The sequence below is a fragment of the Streptopelia decaocto genome (genome assembly GCF_964273445.1).
Source record: "Streptopelia decaocto genome assembly, chromosome: 23".
In the NCBI taxonomy this organism is placed as follows: Eukaryota; Metazoa; Chordata; class Aves; order Columbiformes; family Columbidae; genus Streptopelia; species Streptopelia decaocto.
The window spans coordinates 4558372-4583103 of record NC_138678.1 but is presented as its reverse complement, the minus strand read 5'-3'; the positions used below and the strand labels follow the sequence as shown (position 1 = coordinate 4583103).

The window sequence follows — 24732 nt, the reverse complement described above, 5'->3', positions numbered from 1 at the left end:
TCCCCACGCGTGTTTCGCGCGGAGCGCCGGGGCTGGGACCGCTTTGGGGGGTGGGTTTTGCCCGCGGGGGGCGAGGGGAGGAAGGTCTCCCCGGGGGGGCCGCCCCGCCAGGCGCCGCCGCCCCCACGCGTGCCCGCGCCCGGTTGTTTCCCCGCGGCCGCTCCACGCGGCGGGGCGGAGCGGGGCCGTGACGCGGCAACGCCGGGGCTATAAAGCACCTGCCAGGCGCCCGGCGGCTCCAGACGCACCGCGGCGGCTCCGGCTGAAGCAGCGCACGGAGGAGCAGCGGGAGAGGGGAGGAAAGAAAGGAAGAGAAAAAAGCCAAAACCTTAAAACCAGACACCTCCACTTCCCTGCAGCCGCCCCAGCCCCACGGCCATGCACAGCCACCCCGCCGGCGTCCTGCTGCTGCTCCTCGCTCTCTGTGCCCTCCTGGAAGATGGTGAGCCCCGGGCTGGAGGGGGGCTCAGTGCCCCGGGGTGCTGCCCTGGCAGGGGGACCCTCTGCACCCCCTCAGCTGGGGGAATGGGGTGCCTGGGGTCTGCCCGAAGGCTGGGTGTGGGGACACTGCTCTGGGGGACACCTCTGAAGCTGCTGGGGTTCTGCAATCCTTGATGAGCCCGCAGCCTAATTAGCAAGGCTGCACCTCCTGTAAAACTGCCTGCGTATTGAAATCACCATAATCCTCACCAGAGGTGCGATTGCACAGGTGACATACCGACGGGCACTCCGGCGCTCTGCACCGAGCCTGCAACTCATCACTTCCTCCTTCCGCAGGTGTGGGTCACCCTTCGCTGGAGTCCCCGCCGGCCGCAGCCAGCGCCGCGCACCCCAGGGCCAAACGATGCTCCTGCAACAGCTGGCTGGATAAGGAATGCATTTACTTCTGTCATCTGGATATCATCTGGGTCAACACACCTGGGTGAGTGTGAACGCAGCTTTTGGCGGGGTGAGGGGTGGATCTGCTGATGGGTGGCTGCCCTTTCTGATGGAGCGTGGGGTTGGGTTGGAGGAAGGTGAGAAAGGGTCCCAGTCCTGTGAGGTTCTTGCAGCACCTGCTCCGGAGAGCACTGCGAATCCATCTAGAAAGGGACAAGCTGTGCTTCTGCTCGGGAGTTTCAGTATAACCCGCAGGGCAGGGGGGTGAAAGAACAGGGCGCTGCTTTATCGTGGGTTCATCTTTTTCTGAGATTTGTACCTCTGCAAGCCAAAAGCAACACTGAGATGTTTTAGCTGCAAGTCAGAAAGTTACTTCAGCCACTTGCAAACTGTAACCCTGACTGCCAGTATTGTTAATGAGCCCGTGGTGGATTGGCACTGGAGTCCTGTGGTTGCCAAGTCCTGCCCTCAAGAATGCTAAAGCAGTTTTCTGAGCAGTTTCAGACCAATGGCCATCGCACTGTAGCAAAACACATGTACTCAGGTGTGGTTATAATCACGCTTGCTAACGTGCAATTACAACTCACTACTTGCTCGGAAAATAGTTGCAGTCACTGCCAATTCTAAACCCTCTGGGAGAGTAGATTGTGATCAAAGATGCAGCGAGAATGTGCTAACAGCTCTGAGAGCATGCTGTGATCAGAAGAACCTGTTATGGCCCCAAGACATCTTGATTTGTGCTGTGTCCTGTGTGTTAGAACCCGTGGCGGGGAGGAGGAAAGCCCTGACATGGCTGTGCCTGAGAGCCCGGCGGAGCGGGGGCCACGCTCCTGTGCTCTGCCACCAGTGAACTCCCAGCCCACGCGGCGACCCTTGCACGGGCACCTGGGCTGCTGCAAGCAGAGAAAATTCCACTTGCACCCCAGCACACACTGGCACAGCAATCTCCCTGGGAGGGGTAGGGTGGGGAAGAAAGTAGGTGGGAAAGCAGCTGGCGTTTAAAGCTTACACATATCAGTGACCTTTTCACCTTATGTCTATAGATGAGTCTTTTTTTTTTACTGTGGCGCTGGCTTGGCTGCCTCCCAGCACCGTGTTATAAACCTGTTGGCTAATAAAAAGTTGGTTGCATAGCTGATTTCTTTTGTTTTGAACAGACACACCGCTCCCTACGGCTTGGGAAGCCCGCCAAAGCGGCGCAAGAGGTCGCTGGGCAGGTGCGAGTGCTCGCGCTCCAGGGACAGCGTCTGTGCCACCTTCTGCCAGGCCAAGCCTGGGTGAGTGGGGTCCTGGGGTGTCCATGGGGGCTGCTCGGTGAGGGCGCAAGCAGACGGGTAGAGCTTAGGAGCTGGAGTAACTCTGCAGCCTCCCTGGGGATGGCTGCACAGCTCTTTGCAAACAGCTGGAACTTGTCTAGTGGCTTTCATACCCCTCCCAAGAGTCCCTGGCAAAGTGTCACTAGGGTGTTTTTGTTGTACAAAAGTCTTTTTACAGGCTGATATGAAGCAATGTTACCTCCATCCCTCCTGCTGGCAGGAGGCTGAGAAGTGCTGGGTGTGCTGATGGGAAGGGAGGAGCTGGGAGAGGGACAAGCAGAGGGTGTGAAGGTTTGGGACAGCAGTGTCTCCCGCGTGGCTCAGGGCAGCAGGGCTGCTGGGACCTGCCACTCAGTTTTGTTACAGTGAGGGTGGTGAGAGCCCGGCCCAGGTACCCAGAGAGGGGGTGGCTGAACCATCCCTGAGACACCCCAGGCCAGGCTGGACGGGGCTCTGAGCACCCTGAGCTGGGGAAGATGTCCCTGTCATGGCAGGGGGGCCCTGGGGGCTGGGGAGGCCCCTCCCACCCAAACTACTCTATGATTCTTTAGCCAGCTCTCTTTATTAAGCCCCAATCATTAAATATGACTGTGAATAGAGTGAGATCTGGCAGAAGAGGATGGCAGTAAAAGTGAGCTATGAATAGCTCTCAAATAACTGCAATTAACCCTTCAGAAACACACGTTCAGCTGTCTTAGCCTGTCACTGGTGAAGTTAGAGCGACGCTTCCCCTGGAACTTACCGTAGCATGGTTGGATGTCAGTGCTTCACGCGTCTCCTCTTGTCCATTAGGTACCTCCTGAGTCTGAAGCTCCCAGTGAGCTCTGGAGCATCGGTGAAGTCTCTGCAGAATGGTGACATGAAGCCTTCCCATCATGGCCTGCTGAGAGCTCTCAGGTGAGCGTTGCCACTCAAACCCGCTCTGAATGTCCCTCACAACTGTGGTTGTCATCCCAGACTGCAGCTTTGGGGATCTGACCTGACTTCCCCCTCTTGTCTCCCTTTAAATGAGTAGACTTGACCATTTCTGCTGTTTGTAGATTTGAAGGCTAACTGCGGAGGGAAACAGGGTTGCTTGTGTCCTTCCAAAACTAGAGGAATATGACATAAAGTGATAATTCTTGATAAGAGTTGGAAGTTCCTCTGATATGGGACAGGCAAATGGGTGATGTACAAGGAGGAGAGGCACAGCGTCATGTAGGAAAATGATAGATTGGACAGCAACTTTGGACCAAAGGCAGTAGCTTTTCTCACGTCGCATCCATGGGTTGTGAAACTCACTGCTGGAAGAAACCGTGGACTCCAGGAGTGTAAATGAGTTAGAGGGAGTCGGTGAATTGAAGGAGGGTTGGTCGACTGGTGGCAGTTAAATCGGATGCAATGGGAACACTTTGTGAAAGGCAGATCTGGGGAAGCATCACTTGGTTCATGTCCTGCTGCAGGACTCCTTGACTCCTCTGCCACTGGCCAAAGGGATATTTGGCAGGATGGATCTCTGCTGTGGCTTAATACAGCTGCAGCTAGAAATTCCCCTTCTTCTGTCCCCCATCTGCCTCAAAATAAACCTTGATGGGGGTAGATAAATAGCATAATATAGGCTGCTGCTGAGCAGTAGGAAAATGGACTGGAGAATGAACGTCATGTCTCTTCTGTTCACAGGGATCTCGCCACCTCGAGTCTGCGGTTCAGCAAGCGTCAGCACCGTTCTTGGAGGAGCGCACAGCCAACAGTTTTGCCTTGGAAGAAAAACATCTGGAAGAAGAAGAGATAAGAAGCAGGTGCATACCAAGCTCAGCAGAAGAATCTGGAGTCCTGTGGGTGCCACTAACTCCGCTGTCGGTAGTTAGAGCTGAAGGAAAGGCCGTGAGTGGAAGGGGGAAGAAGTCAAGTCTCCATGCTCCTGTTGCGTGAACCAGTACTGCATGCACTCCAGAGGCTGTTGTAAAGGGAAAATGGTCTCTATATACAGTCATAGATGTGTCGTGGAGCTGAATTGTGCCTTTTTGGATCAGGCAAGGGTCTTGCCGGAGGAGTACGAGCTTAACTCTGCACTGGAGTCCTGGGCAGAGGGGCAGCCGCGCTGGGCGGTTGAATGGCTGACAAAGCAGATGGTTCTGAGCAGTTCTGGAGCTGGCAGCACTGAGCCCGTGTTGCTGGCCCGGTCTCCTCTGCTCGTGGGCCGTGTTTAAGAGCGGTTCCAGCCTGGCCCCGTTCAGAGGTGGTTTGGCTGCTCATTGCAGATGGGGGATAAAACACCTCCAGCGTGAGCCCACCTTTGCACTTCTTTATCTTACGTGTCAGACAGTGCGATGTGCATATCCCATGGTAAAACAGCTCCCAGTTTTGATTAAAAATATATATATATATATATCATCTAGAAGCCTGAAAGCCAACTGGGTAGTCAGTGGCCCTCTTTGGCTGAGAAACTCGCCAAAGGGCTCTTGTTTAGGTGGAGGAGAGCTTGCTGACACTGGAGCTTGCATCAAATCCAAGCACGACCAGCCATCAGGCGCAGCACAGGGGGACACAAACTGGAGCTGTATTTCTGCAGGACCCCCTGCACACAGCCCCGTGTACCCCCGTGAGGGACCCCGCGGGGCCCGAGGCAGAGCCGAGCTGCTCTGGATGAGCTCAGTGCTGGGGATCTGTCTCATCTCCTTGGACACCCCCTTGGTGGGGTAAAGTGCTTCCAGCTCTTGGCCTAATAGCCCAGCTTGCTTTAACTCTGCCTGAAAGGAAAGGCGAGGGGCAGAGGAGATGGGTGGTGGGGAAATAGCTCACAAAGGCTTGCTTGCCGCTTTGCTTAGATCAGGTCTCTGAGCTGGGCTCTATAGTCAATAAATGACCAGTATATGGATAGTGTGTCACTATGAGGAGTGTAACCTTAATAGAGAATGCGTTAGGCAAGGGGCAGCCAGGTGGGACTGGTGTGGAGAAAAGGGTCACAAAGAGAGCACAGCACTGTCTGCACAGCTTTAGAAGAAAAGCTTGGCTTTAAACCCATGCCAGAATGGCGGCTGCTTCCCTGGGCCTGGACCAACAGGAGGGAAGGAATAATTTGGAGAAAACACTGAGCCCAGGACCTAGAAACCAAACTTGTAGGCAAACACCATCGCAAGGCTCCGGAGTTGTATCACAAATACACTTTTGTTTGCCTGGGCAGATTAACTTCTATTATAAATTGTGGCTGCAGCTGTCATCTGGTTTGTGCAGATAAATAATTGCTCTCTTGGAACCACTGCTGGGTCCCTCTTGCTGCCCAATCCAGTATTACACATGAGCCTTTAATAAGGGCTGCTCGAAGTTGGTGGTGGACCAAAATCTGTGGCTGTTGCAAGTGTAGTCCCATTGGACATACAAAATACTTCCTTGATTCTGCTTTAAGTCCTAGAGAGAGGAAAAATGAGACCAATTGATTGTATCATAAATGAAACAGCAAACTAATCATTTGGTCCCCAAAGCTGCAGAGAAACTTGTTTTATATTTGACCTTCTGAAGGTTTGAGTCATTCTAAAACCAAAAATCCTGAAAGGGTTTGTTCCAGAGGAAACTTTGCACATGATTTAATGTGAGCCTGTTAATTTAAAGTAAAACTACTGCTGTAAAGTACTATGTATATCTCCTTGTGTATATAATGTCTTATCTTTAAGTAACTTGTTGCACAATGCCATATGTAGCATACTGAAATCTGTATATTTATTTAAATCTATTGTTTGTTTTTTTTTTAGACAGCAATTTGCAAAATTTAATTTGTAATAAATAATGACAAAAGTCAATATATTTTCTTTCTTATTTGGTGGCTGGGTGGGTGTCGATGAAGGGGAAGAAACCCCAATGGCACTGTGGAAGTGAGCGGGACTGCGAAGCCGGGTGGGAATGGGGTGGCCATGCCGCCTTGTGAACAGTCCTGAGCAAATTTCTGTTCAAAGCGAACCCATCTGGCTGACTTCAACATTCCTTAACCTAAAATAAATACCTTGTTCCTTTCTAGATGTCTATGGGAACACAGATATGAAATAATCCCCAAACTGTTGTGCTTAGGGGTGTGGATGCTAAGGCCAGGTCTAACACTTGTGCCAAGGGATCCTGGTAATGTTTTCCCATGGTTTAGTCCTTTGCCTCAAGTCTTCTCAGCAGCTCTGTGACTCTGGGTGTCAGCGCTGCAGGGACAAAGCAACCACACACCCTCCGCTGCACCCACAAGTTTTACATCTGAATTTGCTGATTTATTTTTGAAGTGCAGTTAAATAGTCATCACCCATTTGATGGTCTTTGCATGAAGACCCCACCATAGATTATCCTGGTGTCGTTAACTCAGTGAATCTCATGGCACAGCTGTGAGAGGGGAATAAAAAGGAGATATTAATGCTAGCACTGTGTTTGCTGCATACTCAGAAACTACAGTGCTTCTCCATGGGTTTCCATGGCTTCCTGGGAGCTCCAGCCCCATCCTTTCCTATTTTCCAGCTTCCTTGGCTGGGCTGCATCACCCATGGCCGAACCTCCACCCCGTGACTTGGTGCTACCGTGGGCAAAACTCAGATTCCTTCAAACTTTTCTATGACAATGTCATAGTTTCTATGACTATAATGATAAAGCATAATGATAAAAATGACCTTGAATTACAGATAAAAGGGGGAAAAAAAAAAGGTACCCTAAACCTCTGAAAATTTCCTGTGTATAATATCTAAGGTGCAATTTCCAGAGTGTCCTGCTTGGACTGATTTCAGGTGGTGTGAATGAGGAAGCTGAGGGCCGTTGGAAATTCATTCATTTCCCAGGAAAGATTTCCCCATCATCTGGAATGTCTATTGAGCCAGCCGTGGGCCCAGCCTTTTATTTGCCTTTCTGAAGTCACAGAAGAACTATGGCCTTAGTCAGCCCTTTGTCTCAGAGCACAAAGCATCCCTGCTCAGCAGCTCATGGCCCACCCAGCTGTGGGAGCATCCCCTTCGCTGGAGCTGTGACCGCAAGAGCAGCCCTGTGTGTGGGCTTGAAGAAGACATTCAAACAAGGAGAGGGAAATTTGAACTAACCTTGTAATTTTTATTTTATTTTATTTTATTTTATTTTATTTTATTTTATTTTATTTTATTTTATTTTATTTATGTTTCCTGGCCCTGAGATCAATGAACAGAGTAAAATTTCCAGATAGGGCTGAACGATGGAAAATCTTCTAAGAGGAGGCTGTCCACATTCACTTGGGGACTCACTGGTGAGTACTACAGAAAGAAATACTGGAAGTCAACATATCTGGAAAACCAGATTAAATATATCACAGGCCAGATATCCAGAAAAGTTGCCCAAGGCCCCAGTGAAATAAAAATTCCAGAAGACTTCCCTGGTCAGATCTCGTATGAGGCCCCTCCGGTGTCCCAGCCAGCGCTGAGGAACAACCCGAGCCTGGCACTAACCCCGTGGTGCTGCCGGGAACAACACCAACAGCTGTGCAAAGCCCAGTCTTAATTACAAGCGCTAATTAGGTACCACCCAAGGGAAGAGAAGGCAGATGCTTAAGAGCATCTCAATTAGGGTGAAAAGGAAGAACAGAGGACCATGCTTATTTCGAGGTTATTGAATTCAGTGATAAAGATTGGCTGAAGTATGTTGAAGGAGGCGTATTTTATACATTCTCTCACATCACAGGAAAGAACAGAATAGAAAAAACCTTTATTTAAGATGAAAACCCAGGAAAGCAACCAACTTCCAAAGTCAGTCTTAAGTTTAAGTGATAGCATATCTTTCCTAAGATACAACTTTTTGATTGAGCGTTCCTTTTTAAAATGGACGATTCCCGTAAAAGTGGACTTCTTGTGCCCTGCATTTGACACCTTTTCTGCAGCAGGAGTTCATGAAGAAGAGCCCTTTCTACACCACACACGGGTAGTCAACTTTCCTTCTCCACTGTGGGGCTGTTCGGTCCTCATCGGGTTAGGCAGAAAAGGTGATATACGAAATAAGCACTAGGGTGCAACAGGAGGGGAAGGGACACTGAATAATGGGTGCGTGGTCATGCTGTGCCATGGCTCACGGCACCTCTGGCCTGAGCTATAAGGTCATTGGCTTTGTGGAGGTTGAATATGGACCAACAGTATAGACCCCACAGATGGTACTGGTGGCTTCTCCAGCAGCTGCATCTCTATCTATAGGATTCAGTCTGTTACGGGAATCTTTCAGTCCTCCACGTGATAAAGTCTGTGATGGGGTTGTTGTGGCAATTTACCCAAGAGTTGTGACAGTCCACCAGAGACTGGAAACATCTTCCCTTTCCTCGCGAAGACACAGACCTCCCTTCAGCACATCCACGCATTCATTTTATTATGACCCTAATAGCACATTATTTGCAATATGAGTTAACCAATTCAATAAGTCACCCTGACGGCTTTTTTTTTTCCTAGTTTTCAACACGTGCCATGAAAATCTCCAAGACTTCATTTCAGCAACAAGACCATAACAGTTTAGAGAAGATCTGAAATGGTGAGTAACACTCTCCCTGGAGATTTGATGGCAAATACGAGGTATGCCTCTGTGACTTTATTATTAAAACAGAATGATCTCCCTCCAGCTCTGTTGGAGGGGGAGGAGGAGGTAGCACACATGGAGCAATTAAGAAAAATGTCTTTGACCTTCAGCAACTTAATCAGCTGCCTGTGTTCTTCCTAATAGTGTGCTAATGGTTAAGTTCTTCTGGATGCCATAAAAAAGTGCTATAACTGGAGGCTACAATAAAGCGCTGATCAACCCATCAAGTGAGTCAATCCAAAAGTAATATCTGTCTTTGTAATGACTATAATAAAACCTATGCCAAAGCCATGAGATGACGTGAATTAGAATGCTGTTTAATTATGCCGGGCTGCGATGCTGGGTGAATTTGCCACACTTCGGAAAACTTACTCTTGGGTGACATTCCCACTCCTGCCTAGGAAAGGGGTTTGTGTGGCCAGTGCTCGAAGGACAGTCCTAAGAGGTCTGGGTAGGTGACATCTCTATCCAGGCTGAGTTTTGGTGCAGAAAAGGGTGATGAATTTGGGCTGGGGCTGCTCATCCCAGCAGTAACCTCACTGACAAAAGCAGGATGGAGACATGACTGTGATTCCCTTTTTGAGAGGTTGAGGCTGGGAAGAGAAGAGGTGTTCATAAACTGTATGTGTTGTGGTGTTAAAGACAGCCTAATTTTAATGCCATAATATTGAAACAGAGTGGAAGTTCACTGAAGCACTCAATACAGCACCATGGGATCAGGTATTTGAGTGCTGTGCCATAATAAAAAGGCACAGATGTGACAAAGCAGAAGCACCTGTGGCAGAGGAGTTTAAAAGATGTATAGATGAGGTTCTTGGGGACATGGTTAAAGGTAGAGTTTGCTTATGGTTGGACTTTATGATCTTAAGGGTCTCTTCCAGCTGAAATGATTCTATGATTCTCTCTGACCCCCACACCTTTTACAAACCGAGGCACCTGCTGCTGTGGACGGAAGGATGGCAGCTCTTTTCCTACAAAACACAGCCGGTGGTTTGGGATCCCTTTGAGCACAAAGCTGCTCTCCAGGATGCTGAGAAGCAGGAACCGAATTCACAATCCCAGCATGGAGCTGGTGGAAAACACGCTGCAGCCTTTCAAGGAATCGCGGAGCGGATTCCTCCCCCATCGGTAAAGAAAACAGGATGCAGGCCACATTCCTGCTCGCATAGACAAGGCTCTCCACACCAGCACAAACACATTTTCTCAGTTTCAACTAAACCCTGGCTTTATACCACCTTGCTGCTGATAAGGGTCTGATTAATGGAATAATTGTCTTTTTTTTTTTTTTTTACTAAAGCCTCTGGTGCTAATTGTTTTTTCCCTCTCCCATTTCTTGTTTAAAAGGCGCTTTCGAGGAGGGCTGCTGATTGTGCTGGAAGTTGCATGGGAACACTTAGTCTCTTCCTGGTTTTGTTTTTGGGGCTAACTGCTGCCACTGAGACCAGCAGGTCCAGCGGACAAATCACCTCTGCAGATAACCGGCAAAATCCTGCCCCTGTGCCTCCCGATAAACAACTGCAGATTCATGTGTTTGTTCATGACACAGAAAGCAGCCAGAACAATGATTTGGTGACTTTTTGCCAGCGTTGTTTCCTGCAGAGAGCCGGCTTCCCTTGCGGAGCCTCAGGTACATAGCAACAGCTCAGCACAACAAAAGCCAACCACTGCAAGGCATTAGAAAAATATTATCCCGGTCCGAAGGGTGGGGTTCGCCTTCCCATCAGCACCCTGGTGCCGGGACCAGCCCCAGCGCCAAACCTTCCCGCAGTGCGTGCCAGGCTAATTAGCCAGCCCTTCTTCTCCCAGGTGAAGCTGCTGGAGCCGCGAGAGGCGGCTCCCGCTCCGTGCTCACCGGGGACAGGGCGATGATGTGCGCACGTGTCATGTTTTAAGTGAAGGGCTGGAGTCTTCGTTTAAAAATGTAGTTTCTTCAGTCACCAAAGCACCTTTGCTCTGTGGGGCGATGTCAGATAGGAACGGCTCCATCACCGTGTTTGTTGTCCAGCCTCGAAGATGCAGAGTCCTGACCGGAGATGTGACCAGGGACCGCAGTGCTGCTCGCGCCTCAGCCCTGGTGCGGGTGACAAGTCGGGCCCTGCAGACCCTGGCTCCAACAGAGCTGACACCAAGACCTCGCAAGGACACGTGGTACTTGGCCTCTGGACTGTCCTTGAGCGTCTTATTTATATTTATGGCTGGATATACTAAATGAGACCAGCCTCTTCAACCTCACGGGCAGATCCATCAGCTCTTCTGTGCTCAGCTTCCTCTTGTGTCCATGTCTTCAGAGGCAGAAGAGAGATGCTGCTGAGCACGGAGGAGCCCGGTGCTGCTGCGTTGGAGGCAATGCTGACACCGATAAGACACTTTGAAGTCACATTTTGGTTATGACTGTAATCGGCCAGGAATGGAGCAACAGTCAGCAGTGTATCCTTGCGCTGACCTACCCGTGACACTCACTTGGAAAACTGTCTGGTATTTAAAAAAGTAATTCTGAAAGCAAGGGATGGTGTTTCAAGGAAACTTATTATGGTTTATCGTCACTCAAGCATCGTGACTCTTGTCCTGCTTTGAGAGTGTGAATGATTAACTCAGTTTGCCTCGCTGTAGCATGAAGCTGTTTTATGCATTTTTTAAACATTTGCTACTTGAAAAGCCAGGTACCCGCTTCTGAGAGTGTAACCACTTCTAACAGCTACCTGAACTGGGTCTTTAACTCAACTAAATAAGCCTGGGCTTCTTGACTTTTGCATTTATTGCAGAAGATCTCGGTTTGAACACCATGTGCAAGCAGCGATGACCTAGTCGTGGTGGAGAGCAGAACTCTGAGACCACTTTGGTAATATATTATATTAACTAGGCAAGCGCCTGCAACCTGCTGAGGTCTGAGATGCGAGGAGCAGTCCGTGCGCTGCTGCGGTCACTGCCTGAGCCCAGCAAGGTGCTTCGAGGTTTATAACAGAAAAAATCACAGCAGTAATTTTGGAGCAGACCCAATGGAACGGCAAGGGTTGTCTGTAGGGAGGAAAAGAGCCTGGCTTTGGAAAGAGGAGTTTTCTCTTTGATAATCTGGGAACTGAAGAGTTGACTTGGTGCCATGAGCAGGTCCTTGAACACAAGGAGATATTTTACAAGAACAGCTTTTCACCCTTGTTGACAAAACATGCTGGCGTTCTGTCTTTGGTTTGTGAGTTTCAAGGCAGGGTGGAGATACCCAGTCCCTCCAGGAGGAAATGGGGTTTCGTGCTTTGTCTCTGGTAAAACAGTGGTTTCAATTCCATCTCATGCTTCGGGGCTGATCTCTAACTTGACTTCTGCTTGTGGGTTATGAATCCTGTTTTACTCCCTCTGAAGCATCCCAGATGAGTTAGGATTTTGTATGAAGATGGGGTACAGACCCTCCAGCACCTCCTTACATGCACCGGTCCACGTTATCACTAGGTTTGGCATAAGAAGACTTTTCTATGATTAAACTGGCAGGTTCACAGCTCTCCTTCACTTATTCTCAAACACAAGGAGACACATCGGTTTCTGGGGTCGTCCTGCTGTCCGAGAGGCATCTGGATCCGGCCCTTAGTCTTCCTGGGCTTTCTGGGTCGGACAGACAGACATGCTCGGCACAGAGTCTTTGGGTTTGCTAGGTGTTCTCATTTAGGAAATGTTGATTTAACCCTCTCAGGAATTAACATTACTCAGGGCAGTGCTGCTTTGAAGTGGTTACCAGCCTGGTTAGAAGTAAGTGCAGGGTGTGGTATGTATCTGCAAGGCAAGAATGTCATTCTGTTTCCTGGGGACTGAACCTTTAATAAGGGGAGTTTCCCTTGTTGCAGGGGGCAGGTGTGAGGCAGCTGCTGTTTTGGGTAGCCAGCCGAGATGTAGAGTTTGGAGAACACAGAAAATACTGCCTTCTGCTTCACACTTTTGCACTGGCACAGAACTAGAGGGACCCCTATAACTCAGCAGGAGACAACGTGGCTGCGCGATTGGAGCTGAAGTTTCCTGTTACTGTTCAGTATTGAATCAAAACCACCTCTGGTTCCTGTTTGTAAGTGGTCTTCAATGGCACTCACCTGTACCTCTAGGATCTACATGATGTCCTATGATGTTCGGTAAACACATATAATGCTGAAAAGTGCACCCATGAGCTGTGCATAGAGATATGTGTAATTTCGTGGACCAGAGTTTGTGCTGGGAACATAAAAATATTCCTGATTTTGTTTTTCCCAACCGTGCCCCACCAGTACTGTATTTGGTAAACCAGCCGCCACCAGAGGTAGAGCTCCAGCTCATCCCTATTGCAAAATACCACGCTGGTGATGCCTAAGAGATGCTGTCAGTGTGCTCCGGAGGGGATGCTTACTCATTTTCTTGAGTGCAAAGCTGGTCGCTGGGCATTGGTGCTGGCAGCAGTGCTGTAACACCTTGCCTTTTGGCATTGGTTGTGTAAGGATCTAAATGCGTCGCAGTGACTCACCTCGCTGTCTGAGCAGAGCTGTTCGAGCAGGAGCAGCGCAGTGAGTTACCCCACCATGGGTGCGGAGCAACCCCAGCCACGGCTCCTCTAGAATGGCTGCAGAACCGCTGCACAAGCCGTACAAGAACAGCCCTCTGCAAATGCCGTCTGTCTAACCCGGTACATGTGGGGTGGGAATTGGGGCTTATGGTACAGTTCTTCAACTATTAAACTGGGAAATTTTATCTCCCCAAAGTTCTGTGTTGATGCACATTTTGAAGTTTTCAATGTCAATACTTTTTCTTTCCCTTTTCTATATTTTCTGTAATATCATATCTCCTTGTTGGAGGTACCACGAAAATCTTCTATCAGCTGATCTGAGTTTCTTTATTCCTGACAAGTGTCCCATCAGAAACAGAGCAGTGCTGCTTTCATTCTATTGTCACTCTCCTCCCGCTGCCAGGTCTGTACACAACCTCTCTTCTCACCTCCAGTGCACCCAGATTTGTGCAACGATTCTTATTTTAGAGCCACTGCTCCCAGTGGGTCAGCTGGGAGACCAATGACATGATACCATTAAACCCCAAATTGCTGTTCTGAAGAAGAAAAAATATATGATGGTGGTTAAGAGCAGTGGGAGGGACAGTAAAACCAGCGCTGGTGTGAAACAGGACCCAGCAGTATACTGCTTTATGATCACAATATGCAACGTGTTTGCACACTTAAGCAAGGTGGAAGATTCTGGAGGGTTTTGCAAGCTCCAGAGAAACCTGCTGGGTTTGTGAACTGCTCCAGAGAACTGGCAGGAGAACAGGAGCTCCCTATAGCGCGGAAATGGCTCAAGGACAGGACAGCAAGGACATCCCTCCATGAACGCGCTGACTCTGCCCTTCCGTGGCACAATGTCACCTCTATCTTGGTCTACGCAGCTCCATTAATGCAGTGTTAATGCAACTCTTTTATATGCCGATATTCTTCCACGCTCAGGAAAAAAAGTAAAACATTAACCAAAAGACCCCTAAATAATTGATAAAATAAAGGATGGCTGTTATATTACCCGAACACATGCTTTTGTTTTTAAGTTTCCTATGTTGGCTCTATATGCGGACATATTTTACGTTTTGGGTGAATGCCATTTTGCACTTAATTCCTGAGTCTGACACCGTCCTGGGCGGCATCGCGTATGATCTTGAAAAGAAAGTGAACAATGAAAGATTTGCAGATCACACAGAATTATTGAGGTCAGTCCAGACCTCGGGAGAATGGGAAAACCTCCAGGTGGACCTGCCGGAGGCAGCTGAATGAGTAGATCGGTGTCGGATGAAATGCGAGTTGGATCACCACCAGGTTAGGAGGAATAACTTGGTCTTTTAATGTAAATGTCTGGGCAAGGAAAAGCCACATGTGGTCAGTTACAAGACACCCCAACTGATAGCTGGATGGTAACAGAAAGAATGAATATGATGATGGGCCGTAGAAAGAATGAGAAAGAAAAATGATACTGAAAATATGCCGATATTATTAGATAAATCAGTGCTTCTCTCTCACTGGCAAGATGCTGTGTGGTTTGTCACCTTATTTAAGGAGGGGGGGAAAAGTAGCGATTTCAAAGACAAGCAATGAAGATAAGTGACCTGAAGAAACTTCTGTAAGAGGAAATGCTGAAAAGCCCCTTCCCCACCTCTCTCTGGTACGTGCCACAGTCTCCATTTATCTTTCTCCTTTTCCTCTGCCTGCAAGTCATTTTGTTTTCTTTCTGCTTTCCATTATTTTGATTGAGCACTTTTGGGGGCTCTGATGTATGAAAGACTATATGTGAAGTGCACTGGACCAGTGTTACCCCTTTAGTTCCTGCTTTGCCTTAATTGTACTCTTAGCCCTTTGTTTGGATATCCACTTATTTCATTTGTCAGGATGTTGGAAAGTGGCCTTTTCTTTGGAAATTTTTTTTGGCTAATTTTAGTTTGTTTTATTACATGCACATTGTCCAAGGAAGTGATTAATAATACTACATTGCCTTCATGGCTTGCAGAAAAGCTTTGGCTTAAACTTTATTTTTTTGACAAAATAATGAGTCTTTAAGGTTATTAATCCTTTCCCAGAAGTAGCAGCTTTCTTCAGAAGTTTGATTTGCAATGACAGGGCTTTAGCAACTGCTTTATCCTATGTTGCTATGAATGGATTTCATGTGCTGCAAGTTCTTCAGTAACCATCCTTTTCCATCATCTCAAGAATTAATAGTCCAGGGTAGGTTCCAAGTGGCTCTCCGGGACATTTGCTCAGGTACCTGTTTCATCTAACGCAGGTTTTCTCCTACATTGCAATATGTTTGTCCCATTTTCTTCCTTTGGTTGGTTGTATATTTAGCTGGAGGGCAGCATTGTCCTCTCTGTGGTGAATAAGGTATATGACTTTGTGAGAAAAATGTCCAGTTCCAGCTTGGTTTGTAAATTCTCTGCTCAGAAGTGTTCCACATTCGCTCCTGATGAAGTCATTTCTGATTGCAATGATAAGTCATTTCCCTGGTCCCCATCAGTGAGTGGCCCAAAGTTGCGGAGCATCAGCAGCAGAAACAACAGTCTTGATGTGCACATGAATTGATATTTTTTTCCATTAAATCTCAAAGCCCTTATTTCGGGCACATCTCAGTTCCTCCTCACCGCAGAGCTGGTTGCAATGACCTTCCCTGCGGCAGGGCTGGACGTCTGGCCCAGGACACCCTGCTGGATGCAGGTGTTCTCTTCTCCTTCCTACGTGACACTCGTCCATCGGGTCCCCCACGTGTACATACGACATCCTGAAAACACGAGAAGAGTGCGAGCTATTTCCCTGGCTGGCAGCAAACACAAAGAATTGTTCGCTGTATCTGTTGGCTACTTAAAAACAGGAAACGTTCTTTCCTTAGTGCTGCTTTCTAGTAGGGGTGGTTCGTACCGAGCGCTGCGCCTGTTCTCCTTGCTAAGGCGAATTGTTGTCGTGGCACATGCTGTCTCATTTGCATGAAGTATACATGTCTGGAGGTGGCTGATGTAAACAGAAAGGGCAAGTACAGTATGGAGATCAGTGGGGTGTTTTACTTCAGCTGCTGGAAACAACTGAGATCAGTCACTGCAAAACACAGGCAGTGAGTTGGTTATCAAGTTTTAAAGTTCCAGCATCAGAAAGCGTTCCTCGGTTCGGAGCTTTATCTTTGGGTAAAAGGCAGAAGAAACACTCTCTGGGGTGTCTAAACCTCCTTTTGCTGCTGGCTTTCTCTCCACCTTTAGACACGTCTGCACGTATGGATTATTATTTTCCCTTTGATCACATGCAGCTCTATGTGTGTGTCTGACTCTCATAATGCAAAAGATTTGAAGAAGAGCACCTGTGGGGATAGTGCTGGTTTGGAAGCCAGTCGAGGGGGGCATTTCATCAACAGGCAATAGCTTTTCTGGAATCAGTAGGAGAGGAATCAATGCACAGAGTTTCTTGTTTTCTTAATCATGCTCCTGTTTTCTTTCCTGGGAGATTTATGAGCCTCCAAATGTTGGACAAACACCAACAATAGTTACACATTTTTAGCATCTGAATGCTTTGCTTTGCCTGGCTTCATATGGAAAGACAAGTCCGGACAAGGTGGTCCTCCAGAAAATGGTTTATTGGGACAGAATTCTGGCCTGCAGCCATGGCACCTTGGGCAGTGATCTTATCAGACCTCCTGAACAGAGCAGGGTTGGGCCTGTTTGTTACTGCAGTAGAAGACCTCCGAGGAGAACCTGGGTGTTGCAAGATGTGGTATCAATTGTTCTCTGGGCGATGCTTTCCCTGGAGAGGAATGAACCCGCACTGCGGGCTGCTGCCCCGCTGAAACGGCAGCGCTTCAGGGAGATGCAAAGCCCAGCCCAACTTGGGGTGAAAAGCAGAAGGAATACACAAAATCAGGTGTGCATTCTCCGTGGTGTTCAAGGAAGTCAAGGAGGAACTGACCATTTATTTCCAAGGAAGTCTGGGTAGCTAAATGCTGCAGGTTCCTTTGGGAATCCCAGTCCAACTGTCTTTGAAGAGTACAGTGGATTTGGCAGAGATATCAGCAAGAGTCTGCTTGTTTCTCATCTCAGCCAGCGTTGATATGTGGGCTGAACTTTACCTTAACTTAAAATCCTCTGGAAGGGCTCTCATTCCATTTCTATTGAGCACTGACTCGCCTGGCAGGTTTGATGTGATTTCAGACAACCTTCTACTGAAAACAACCACATCCATAATGATGACACTTTTGGCCTTGACATGACTGTACCTTTGAACTTGATTAAGGTGCCTAAAAATAGACTTACAGTGTCCCTTGAGACACTTTAGGGTATCTGAGACGTCTGCATAGGGTGGCAGATATGATGAGTCTACAGAAGATCTGTTCTCTCCTTAGCTGGCAGCTGGTGGATGGGTTGGCTGCCCATACCCTCTTGAGTAGAGGTGGAATCCTGCCTGTAGACACTGGACTGAGCTGCCCGTGTCCATAGTCCTTAGGGCCAGAGTGGACTAGCATGTCTTCAGGATGAGATTCAACTCTTAATTCAGGCAACTAAACGTAGGTGTCCACCTCTAAGATGCTGTAGCTCAGGTAGAGGTCTAAGTCCTAATGGAGTTGAGCCCAGAGTGATGTGGTCCAGTCTAAATAGACAGCAGATGATCAGCTGGATTGCTATTATATGGCCTCAGTTGTTATGTTGTACAAGTAACAAACACTAATCTTTGCCGGGTGTTTTTCAGTTCACTAAATAAAAGACTCAATTGTTGGTTCTTTCTGCCACTTCCCTTAGGAGACTATTGCATATTCTGTTTGCTCTCAGTTGATGTATAATTCTGGCTGATTATTCTTGATGGTGTTGTGTGACTAATTACCAGTATCATAACTTGTTTTCTAGCATCATAACATTTTTTCTATTTGTGTCTTTGCATCTGATAACAAGCCATTATCACCCTAAGAAATGATACTATCGTTCGAGAAAATTTTAAGACTTGTCTTCAGTGTCCTGTTACTGGGCTTCCTTGTCTTCATTCCTTACTTGGGAATTATCTATTTGGGGCTTCTTCCTAAAATGCTTGCAGGACAGTGGTACTAAGCTCATCAGTAACAATATTTTGCTGGTGCCAGCCCTGTCAAGACACTGGTGTTCAACCTTATCCACATTTTGGAGGTGGATTAGTGAGACCTGGAGTCTAAAAGGAGTTTTTTTGGATCGCCACACGCAATAATAGACAAAATGTGCCTAGAAACTCAACCCAATCTCATTGTGCTGGTGATCTTCACCTTTCACCTTTCGAGCTGGTGATCTTCACCTTTTCCAGAGCCTCTTAGATGTTCACGTGTCTGCTATGAGAAGAAAATGGTAATATGTACTGAAGTATATCTTTGGAGCAATTCTGTTTATTTACAAGGCAAAGGAACAACTTTTTATTACCCAGAAGGCATTTGGAACAAATGCTGTCTACACCTGCCCTTCCAGTGAATTTCGGTTATCAAAGAGTTCACTTTCTCCTACTTCTCTTCAAGGCCATCTTTCATACCAGATCTATTTCCTCTTTACATTTCTGCTGGTTCTTTCAGGTTTCTCTCTGCATGTAGATGACTAGACAAATAATTTCCTATCCCCTGCATTTGCCAACATCTTGCAAAAATGCTTAATGCTGCTCAGATCTCACCATGCAGTCAGTTGTTTAGACGACTTTCTCTCCAGCTCCTTGGATTGATCCCCATGAGAAGAGGGGTTGATGAGGCCACTGATTTAACTTGATCTTTGATCTATGATAACTGAGTCATCTTCCGGCCCAACAGGGTGTAAATATGAAAATAAATGAGTTAATTTTACATGGAGCCTAAGCTATGATCACTATTGCTCAAGCCTCTTCTATCAGGACTCCTGCTTAAAGTCATTGAGGTAATGCTAGACTTTAAAGACAGGTAAGAAATATCCTCTGGAAGTTCGGTAGGAGTGATAGTAAGAGATTCTAGGCTGAGAGGGCATTCTTTATGTCTTTATATCAAGACAGATATAAGCATCATTTTTGTTGTCCTTAAAACAACCTTTTATCATGAAGATGTAGCTAGAATAATCATCATGAAAAATGGGGCTACCCTGGACAGAAATGTGCATTGTTTCCTGTGTATTTTGAAGGGATATTTATCTGATTTATGGCAAGGTCACAGGAAAGTTCAGAACATTTTCCTTATGAAGCAGAAAGCCTTGGTGAAAGCAATTTGACAATCTCCATTTAAGCTTCAGCAGGGCCCAGCTGTGTGACCTGTGTGCCCAATATCCTTTCTTACAAACACTTCAGCCCTTTCTTGACCCAAAGTGTTATGGTTGGGTGCGGGGAGCTGTATAAATCCATTTCCAAGAGCAGGTCCTCAACACTTGCTTGTCTGGCTATAAACTCTTGGGTTGTCCTGGTCACCAGAAGATGGTGTAGCCACTGTGGAGGCATCACCTGCCTTTGATCATCTCTGTGGTCCTTTTATTGCAGATCTCACCCTTTGCTGATGCCCACAGCTGTTCTCTCCAACCTAGTTCAGATGTTACATAAAGAACTAGATGTTAATAAGACTCACAGAAACAGGAGAGCATGACCTGTGAATGGGATAGCCTTTTGTTTTTTAAACACATCTTGAGAATGTGGCATTTTCCAGAGCTGAGAATGTTATTTACAAAGAGTCCTTTGAGCTATGATGTTCTTTGTCTCATTCTTTGACTTTTTGCATGGAAAAGAAGTCCCCCACAGTTTTCCCAAGAGCTGTTTAGTCCTGTTAGAGCAGACACAAGAGAGCCACAGAGCAGCGATGAAGATGTTGACTATGAACATAGAATGAATAGCTGACCCAGCTGTGACAATGACACTGGTGTGGACACGGTGTCAGAAGAAGGTGTATCAGAAATGTCCAGACATGTCCTATTTGTGACCCTCTGATAAAGTCACAGATGCTTTCAACAATGAGGCAGAGGGAGGTGCTGCAGTGTGTGTCCAAAGAGTAACTGAAAAGGAAAGTTTCCTATCTTATCTGGAATTAGCCTAAGGAATTTACATATCTTCAGGTTAAGGAGTGTGCTCCCACCCTGTACCTTGCTCTGCTAGTGGTGTCATACAGAGGTGTTATAAGTACGAGTTTTGGGTTGCTGGCATTCGGATGCAGATGGCTTTTCGTGGGGACACAATGTGCAGAAGTGGATATTCTGCAGCAATGGCTTTGAGTGTGCTGGTCTGGCTTGTTCTGAGCACAGTCCAAAATCCGCAGAGTAAAAATGCTCCAGACTTGGGGTAGTTTCTCTTTTAGGCTTTCCATCCTCTAAGGCTTCGAACTAGCTCCCCAGGAAAGCAGCGAGTGGGTAAAGAGGTAACAATGAGCAGAGGCAGGCGGGCGGTGGCAGCTGAAGGGATGGACGCGTTTGCAGGACGCACAAGGCAAACAAAACATCAGGCAATTGCAGCCTCACACGAACAAAAACATGCTGCTAGGAAAGCTGGTTGGTGCTTCTAAAAAGCCATGGTTAGGAAATTAATGAATTACTGACGGTTTAACTGGGTCAGTGGGGGGGGAAGTAGGCCAGATAAGGAATTCCTCGTACAGGAGTGTTTTGATGTTTGGATACATCTGCTTATTTTCATCAGTAATATAGATAAGACACTTCGGGCTGTATTGTAAGGTAGTTTAAAACAGTTTAGTAAACATAGTTGTTTATATGCATGAATATACTTGCACAGAAACATACACATGGTAACACATACATTAGCATATACTTCAGGAGATTTTTCAATTATGATTACAGTCTTTTTCATTAGAGAGGTCTTTTATCACTGAAAGCCAAATTTTCCAGACAAATCACTGTAATTACACCTGTGAGATAATACAGCAGGTTTTTTTGGCCAAAGCAGGTCCCTGACCTCTGTCTCACTGCTTTGGGGGGGCGCAGCTGCTGAGGCAGACAGATTGGGTTTTTTCTCAGATTTTTTCCTTTATACATTTCACTGACACTTTCTCCCAGAAATCCTTTCCATCTGATTTTCTCTGAAAGAAGAACCAGTTAGCACAGAGCTCTTGGTCTTGCAGGTTCCCATGATCATAAGAGAGACAGGTAGACCCCAACCTGACAGTAGGTCATGAACTAGGGGGTCTTAAAAGAAGAGCACGCAGCATCTGCCCTCACCCTTGCATGTCAGTGTAAATGGGAAGGGAGCTGCAGGTGCAGGTTTTCATGTTCAGATAGAAAGCCAAGAGTTACTCCAGGTGTGGAAGAGTGCATGTGATGTAGACTGGCAACGGACACGTAAGCACCTGCTCGCACCAACAGGTATCACAGCTGCTCCATTCACGTCGGCTCTTACGGAGCTGGGGACCACGGCGGTGCTGCCCGTGCTCCCTGACCCTCTGTGCTTTCCTGCTGGCTTGCAGCAGCCGCGTACGTTACATGTGTTTGGGTGAGTTTTCAGGATCAATGCCTCGCCGTCCACGCTTCGCTGCAGGCATTGTAGGTCTGTTTGCACATTGCCCAAACGGCTTCTTCCCAGGGCCTGTGCTGGGCTGTGCTCTCTCTCCAGCATGTGCTGTGGGTTACTCGGTGCATTTCGAGGTGTACGGGGCAGATTTTTTCTCCAGCTCGCTTTCCTTGCAATGCAAACTTCATCTTAGAGCACCGTTAGCCTCGTGCCTTAGAGCAAAAGGAAAGTGCCAGCATTGACCAGAAGACACAGGACGCTCCTCGGCAGAGCGTGAAGGCCAACAACACCATCAGTGCCAGGAAGTCTAAGGAACACACGTATTTCCCTGGACATGGCATTCGGGTACTGGGGGCAGGGGGAGAGGAAGCGTGTTCCTGCCCCTTCCACACCGACGGAACATCTTGTTCCTCCTTCTCTGTTTTGCGCAAAAGTTGAGGACTGAGAAGTTTTACCCAGTGCCACTCTGTGGCAGAGATGGGCTGAGGATCTTTCCTTCCCAAGCCTGGACTCTAACAGTTAATGCTCTGTGGTGCTTTCAAAGGTTTCCTTTATTTCCTGCCTGACAGACATGGGGGTGGAATTTGGTCTGCGAGTGAAGGAGAAAGATGTTTTCCTACAGCGCTCCGATCCAGCTCCATCCACACCCTCTGCTCAGAAGGACAATTGTTTCCAAGAGCAGCACAAAAACAGGCCATTCACAAGAAAATAAGTAAGGAGAATAGTTTTCCCTGTTTCTCCCCAGCAGTGAAGAACCTTTTGTGTTGTGCTCAAGTAGAGATGCCTGCGGCGAGTCCCGGTGCCAGGACGGTTTTCCACTGGAGGGCTCATGTTTTAGCTGGTCAGCACAATGTGCCCATTGCCACAGCACTGAGCCTGGGAGGGTTTTCCCTTCAGGGAGGTGAAATGAGAGCTTCATTCTCCTCATCTTTCCTCCAGCATGTCAGGATGGAGTTGGAGTAGATGGGTCTCTTGGGTGTGTGACCATCACCTTCTCCTGCTGCTTCCAAATGTTCCTCTGAAGTAGACAAAACATTTCTTGTCCATAGCTCACCAACCTGCTACGATTTTCCTCATGGGAAAGGGCAGCCTGCAGTCCACTGTGCATTTCTTTTGCTAAGGGTTTTGCTCGTATCTCCCATGTCCTGCAATTCCTAGGTAAAATTAATTTGTGGACAAAATACTAGAAGAAGACAGAGCTCTAAAGCCTCACCAGCACTCATCAGACACCAGGTACCACCAGCTCTGTTCAAGCCCTTCTGCAATGCTCAGTCCCTGTGGTAAGTGAAGGCAGCCAGAGGGATGTGTAGGTAACATCTGCGTCAGCATCTTCCATGGGATGGCAAGTGGCATAGGAAGGCTCCACGGACCTCGCAATTTTTGCAAGCTTGGGTGGAATCTGCTTCCTAAAGTTCATGGATTCAGATGTGTGATGATGCCTGGGGGCAAACACTGCAGATTCCCGGGCTCAGGGCTTTGGGAAGCAGCAGCGTAGTGCAACCAGATGCTGCATGCCACAGGCCTCCTGGCCAGCTGCCTCGGGCACTGCGGCAAGCGGCGTGTCCATCCCTGCCAGGGGACGTAAGCCCTGTGTGCTCCTGCTTTGTACACATGGCCCAGGAGCAACATTCGCACCGCCAAATGGAGCCCTTTTTTTTGAAAAAAAAAAAAAAAAAAAAATAAAACAATAGCCTTGTGTTTTCTTTGGAGTTTCCAACCACGCAGCACAGTTAGCAGCACAAGCCGTGGCTGGCAGCGAGCGCTGCCTGCTCACCCTCCTCTCCCTCCCCAGCAACAGCCTGAGTCACGGCTGTGGTCACAGACAGTGACACAATGCCATTGTCATCCCAAGAATGCAGTGTTTTCCTGCTCTGCACAAATATTTTGTACAGTGCATTTTCCATGCTCTCCAGAGGAGACACTGTCCGGATTCTTGCTGTAAGTGCCCCCGGGAGCGCTGCTGACTAATTTCTCTCCTCGTGTTCCCCCAAGGTCCCAGTTTTATTTATACTCTGCACAAAGAGCTCAGAGTCAAGGCTGGTGAAGTGGATTTCCTCAGAACAGCACACACACACTGGTGTGTGATGAAATTGTGAATCTGATCTCTGGAGGTACGATTCACCGCGGTCACGTCACTGAAACCCGTTCACGGTTAAGGTCGTGGCTCGGGGGAGTTGACTTGGACATATATAGTCAATAGCAGAGCAGGTAGATAATTTGGGCCCCCTACACAAGAGATGGTCACGGGGCGACTCATCTGCAGATGCCCCTCTTGCTGTCACCTGCCGGGGTAATGAGACACGCGGCTCAGACAAGAGCCACACCACAGCCACACTGACCCCTGCAAAACGCTATTTAATCGCAGCCACGTTCCTGCCCTCTGCGCACACCTCGGAGAACGGCAGCCCGGTGACCTCCACAGACCCGTCTGCTCCGTTGAGCTCGGAAATGAAGCCGCAATTACTTACTAATACTACAGCTCTGCCTTTCTCACGTTGTGCAGCAGACAGCGAAGAACGGGGCCAGCATTTGCTATTTCTGTCAGGTGGTTATCAGGGTGATTTAAAATCAAATTGCTCGGGAGTATATAGGATAAACAAATTCAAATGCAAAGCTCAGGCCGTGGAAAAGACCTCATTCCCCAAAATGCCTTTGTTTTCTTGCAACTGAAGGACAAATGATGAGGTTGCAGCAAAACCTCTCACTGTGGTGAGCTCTTCCACTCCCTAGCATTGAGGGCTGGTGCAGCACTGATGGGTGAGTAACCCTACAGGCTCCATCAGGTCTTCAACATGACACAGGGCCTTGCTGAAGTAGGGTTGTGTGATGGGCTGTGGCACAGCCAAGGTGCTTCAATGCATCTTGGGATTCAGCGCAGTTTTGGAGGGATGAACGTGTAGAGTGGGACATGCCAGATAAGCCCTGAAACATGGACATTTCCTCTGTTTACGTACATGTAGGACAGATGGTTGTGGCCATGACGTAGCGGTTGTGGTGCTTGCTTCCCATTAAGCAGCTGTAAACTTACTGTACGTCTGTGGGAGGTGTGTTTGTGAGAGGAATTGTTTTGAAAAGTGGAGTGATTGATTTTACAGAAAT

At 47.8% G+C, this 24732-nt stretch overlaps 1 protein-coding gene across 1 annotated transcript; it reads left to right on the top strand.

The window, feature by feature from the left end:
• The first annotated feature begins 254 nt into the window (after positions 1-254).
• On the top strand, positions 255-5971 carry EDN2 (endothelin 2). The gene is made up of 5 exons (XM_082071693.1): positions 255-442; positions 778-922; positions 2037-2156; positions 2988-3092; positions 3855-5971. The coding sequence occupies exons 1-5, from the start codon at positions 379-381 to the stop codon at positions 3964-3966; spliced, it is 546 nt and encodes a 181-aa protein (XP_081927819.1). The 5' UTR covers positions 255-378; the 3' UTR covers positions 3967-5971.
• The last annotated feature ends 18761 nt before the right edge of the window (positions 5972-24732 follow it).

What these genes read in the sequence shown, in the direction of transcription:
- EDN2 (XM_082071693.1), top strand. Translation starts at nt 379, where the DNA reads ATGCACAGCCACCCCGCCGGCGTCCTGCTGCTGCTCCTCGCTCTCTGT. An exon ending in CTGTGCCCTCCTGGAAGATG is followed by an intron (nt 443 to 777) that starts GTGAGCCCCGGG and finishes CTCCTTCCGCAG; the next exon opens with GTGTGGGTCACCCTTCGCTG. An exon ending in ATCTGGGTCAACACACCTGG is followed by an intron (nt 923 to 2,036) that starts GTGAGTGTGAAC and finishes TGTTTTGAACAG; the next exon opens with ACACACCGCTCCCTACGGCT.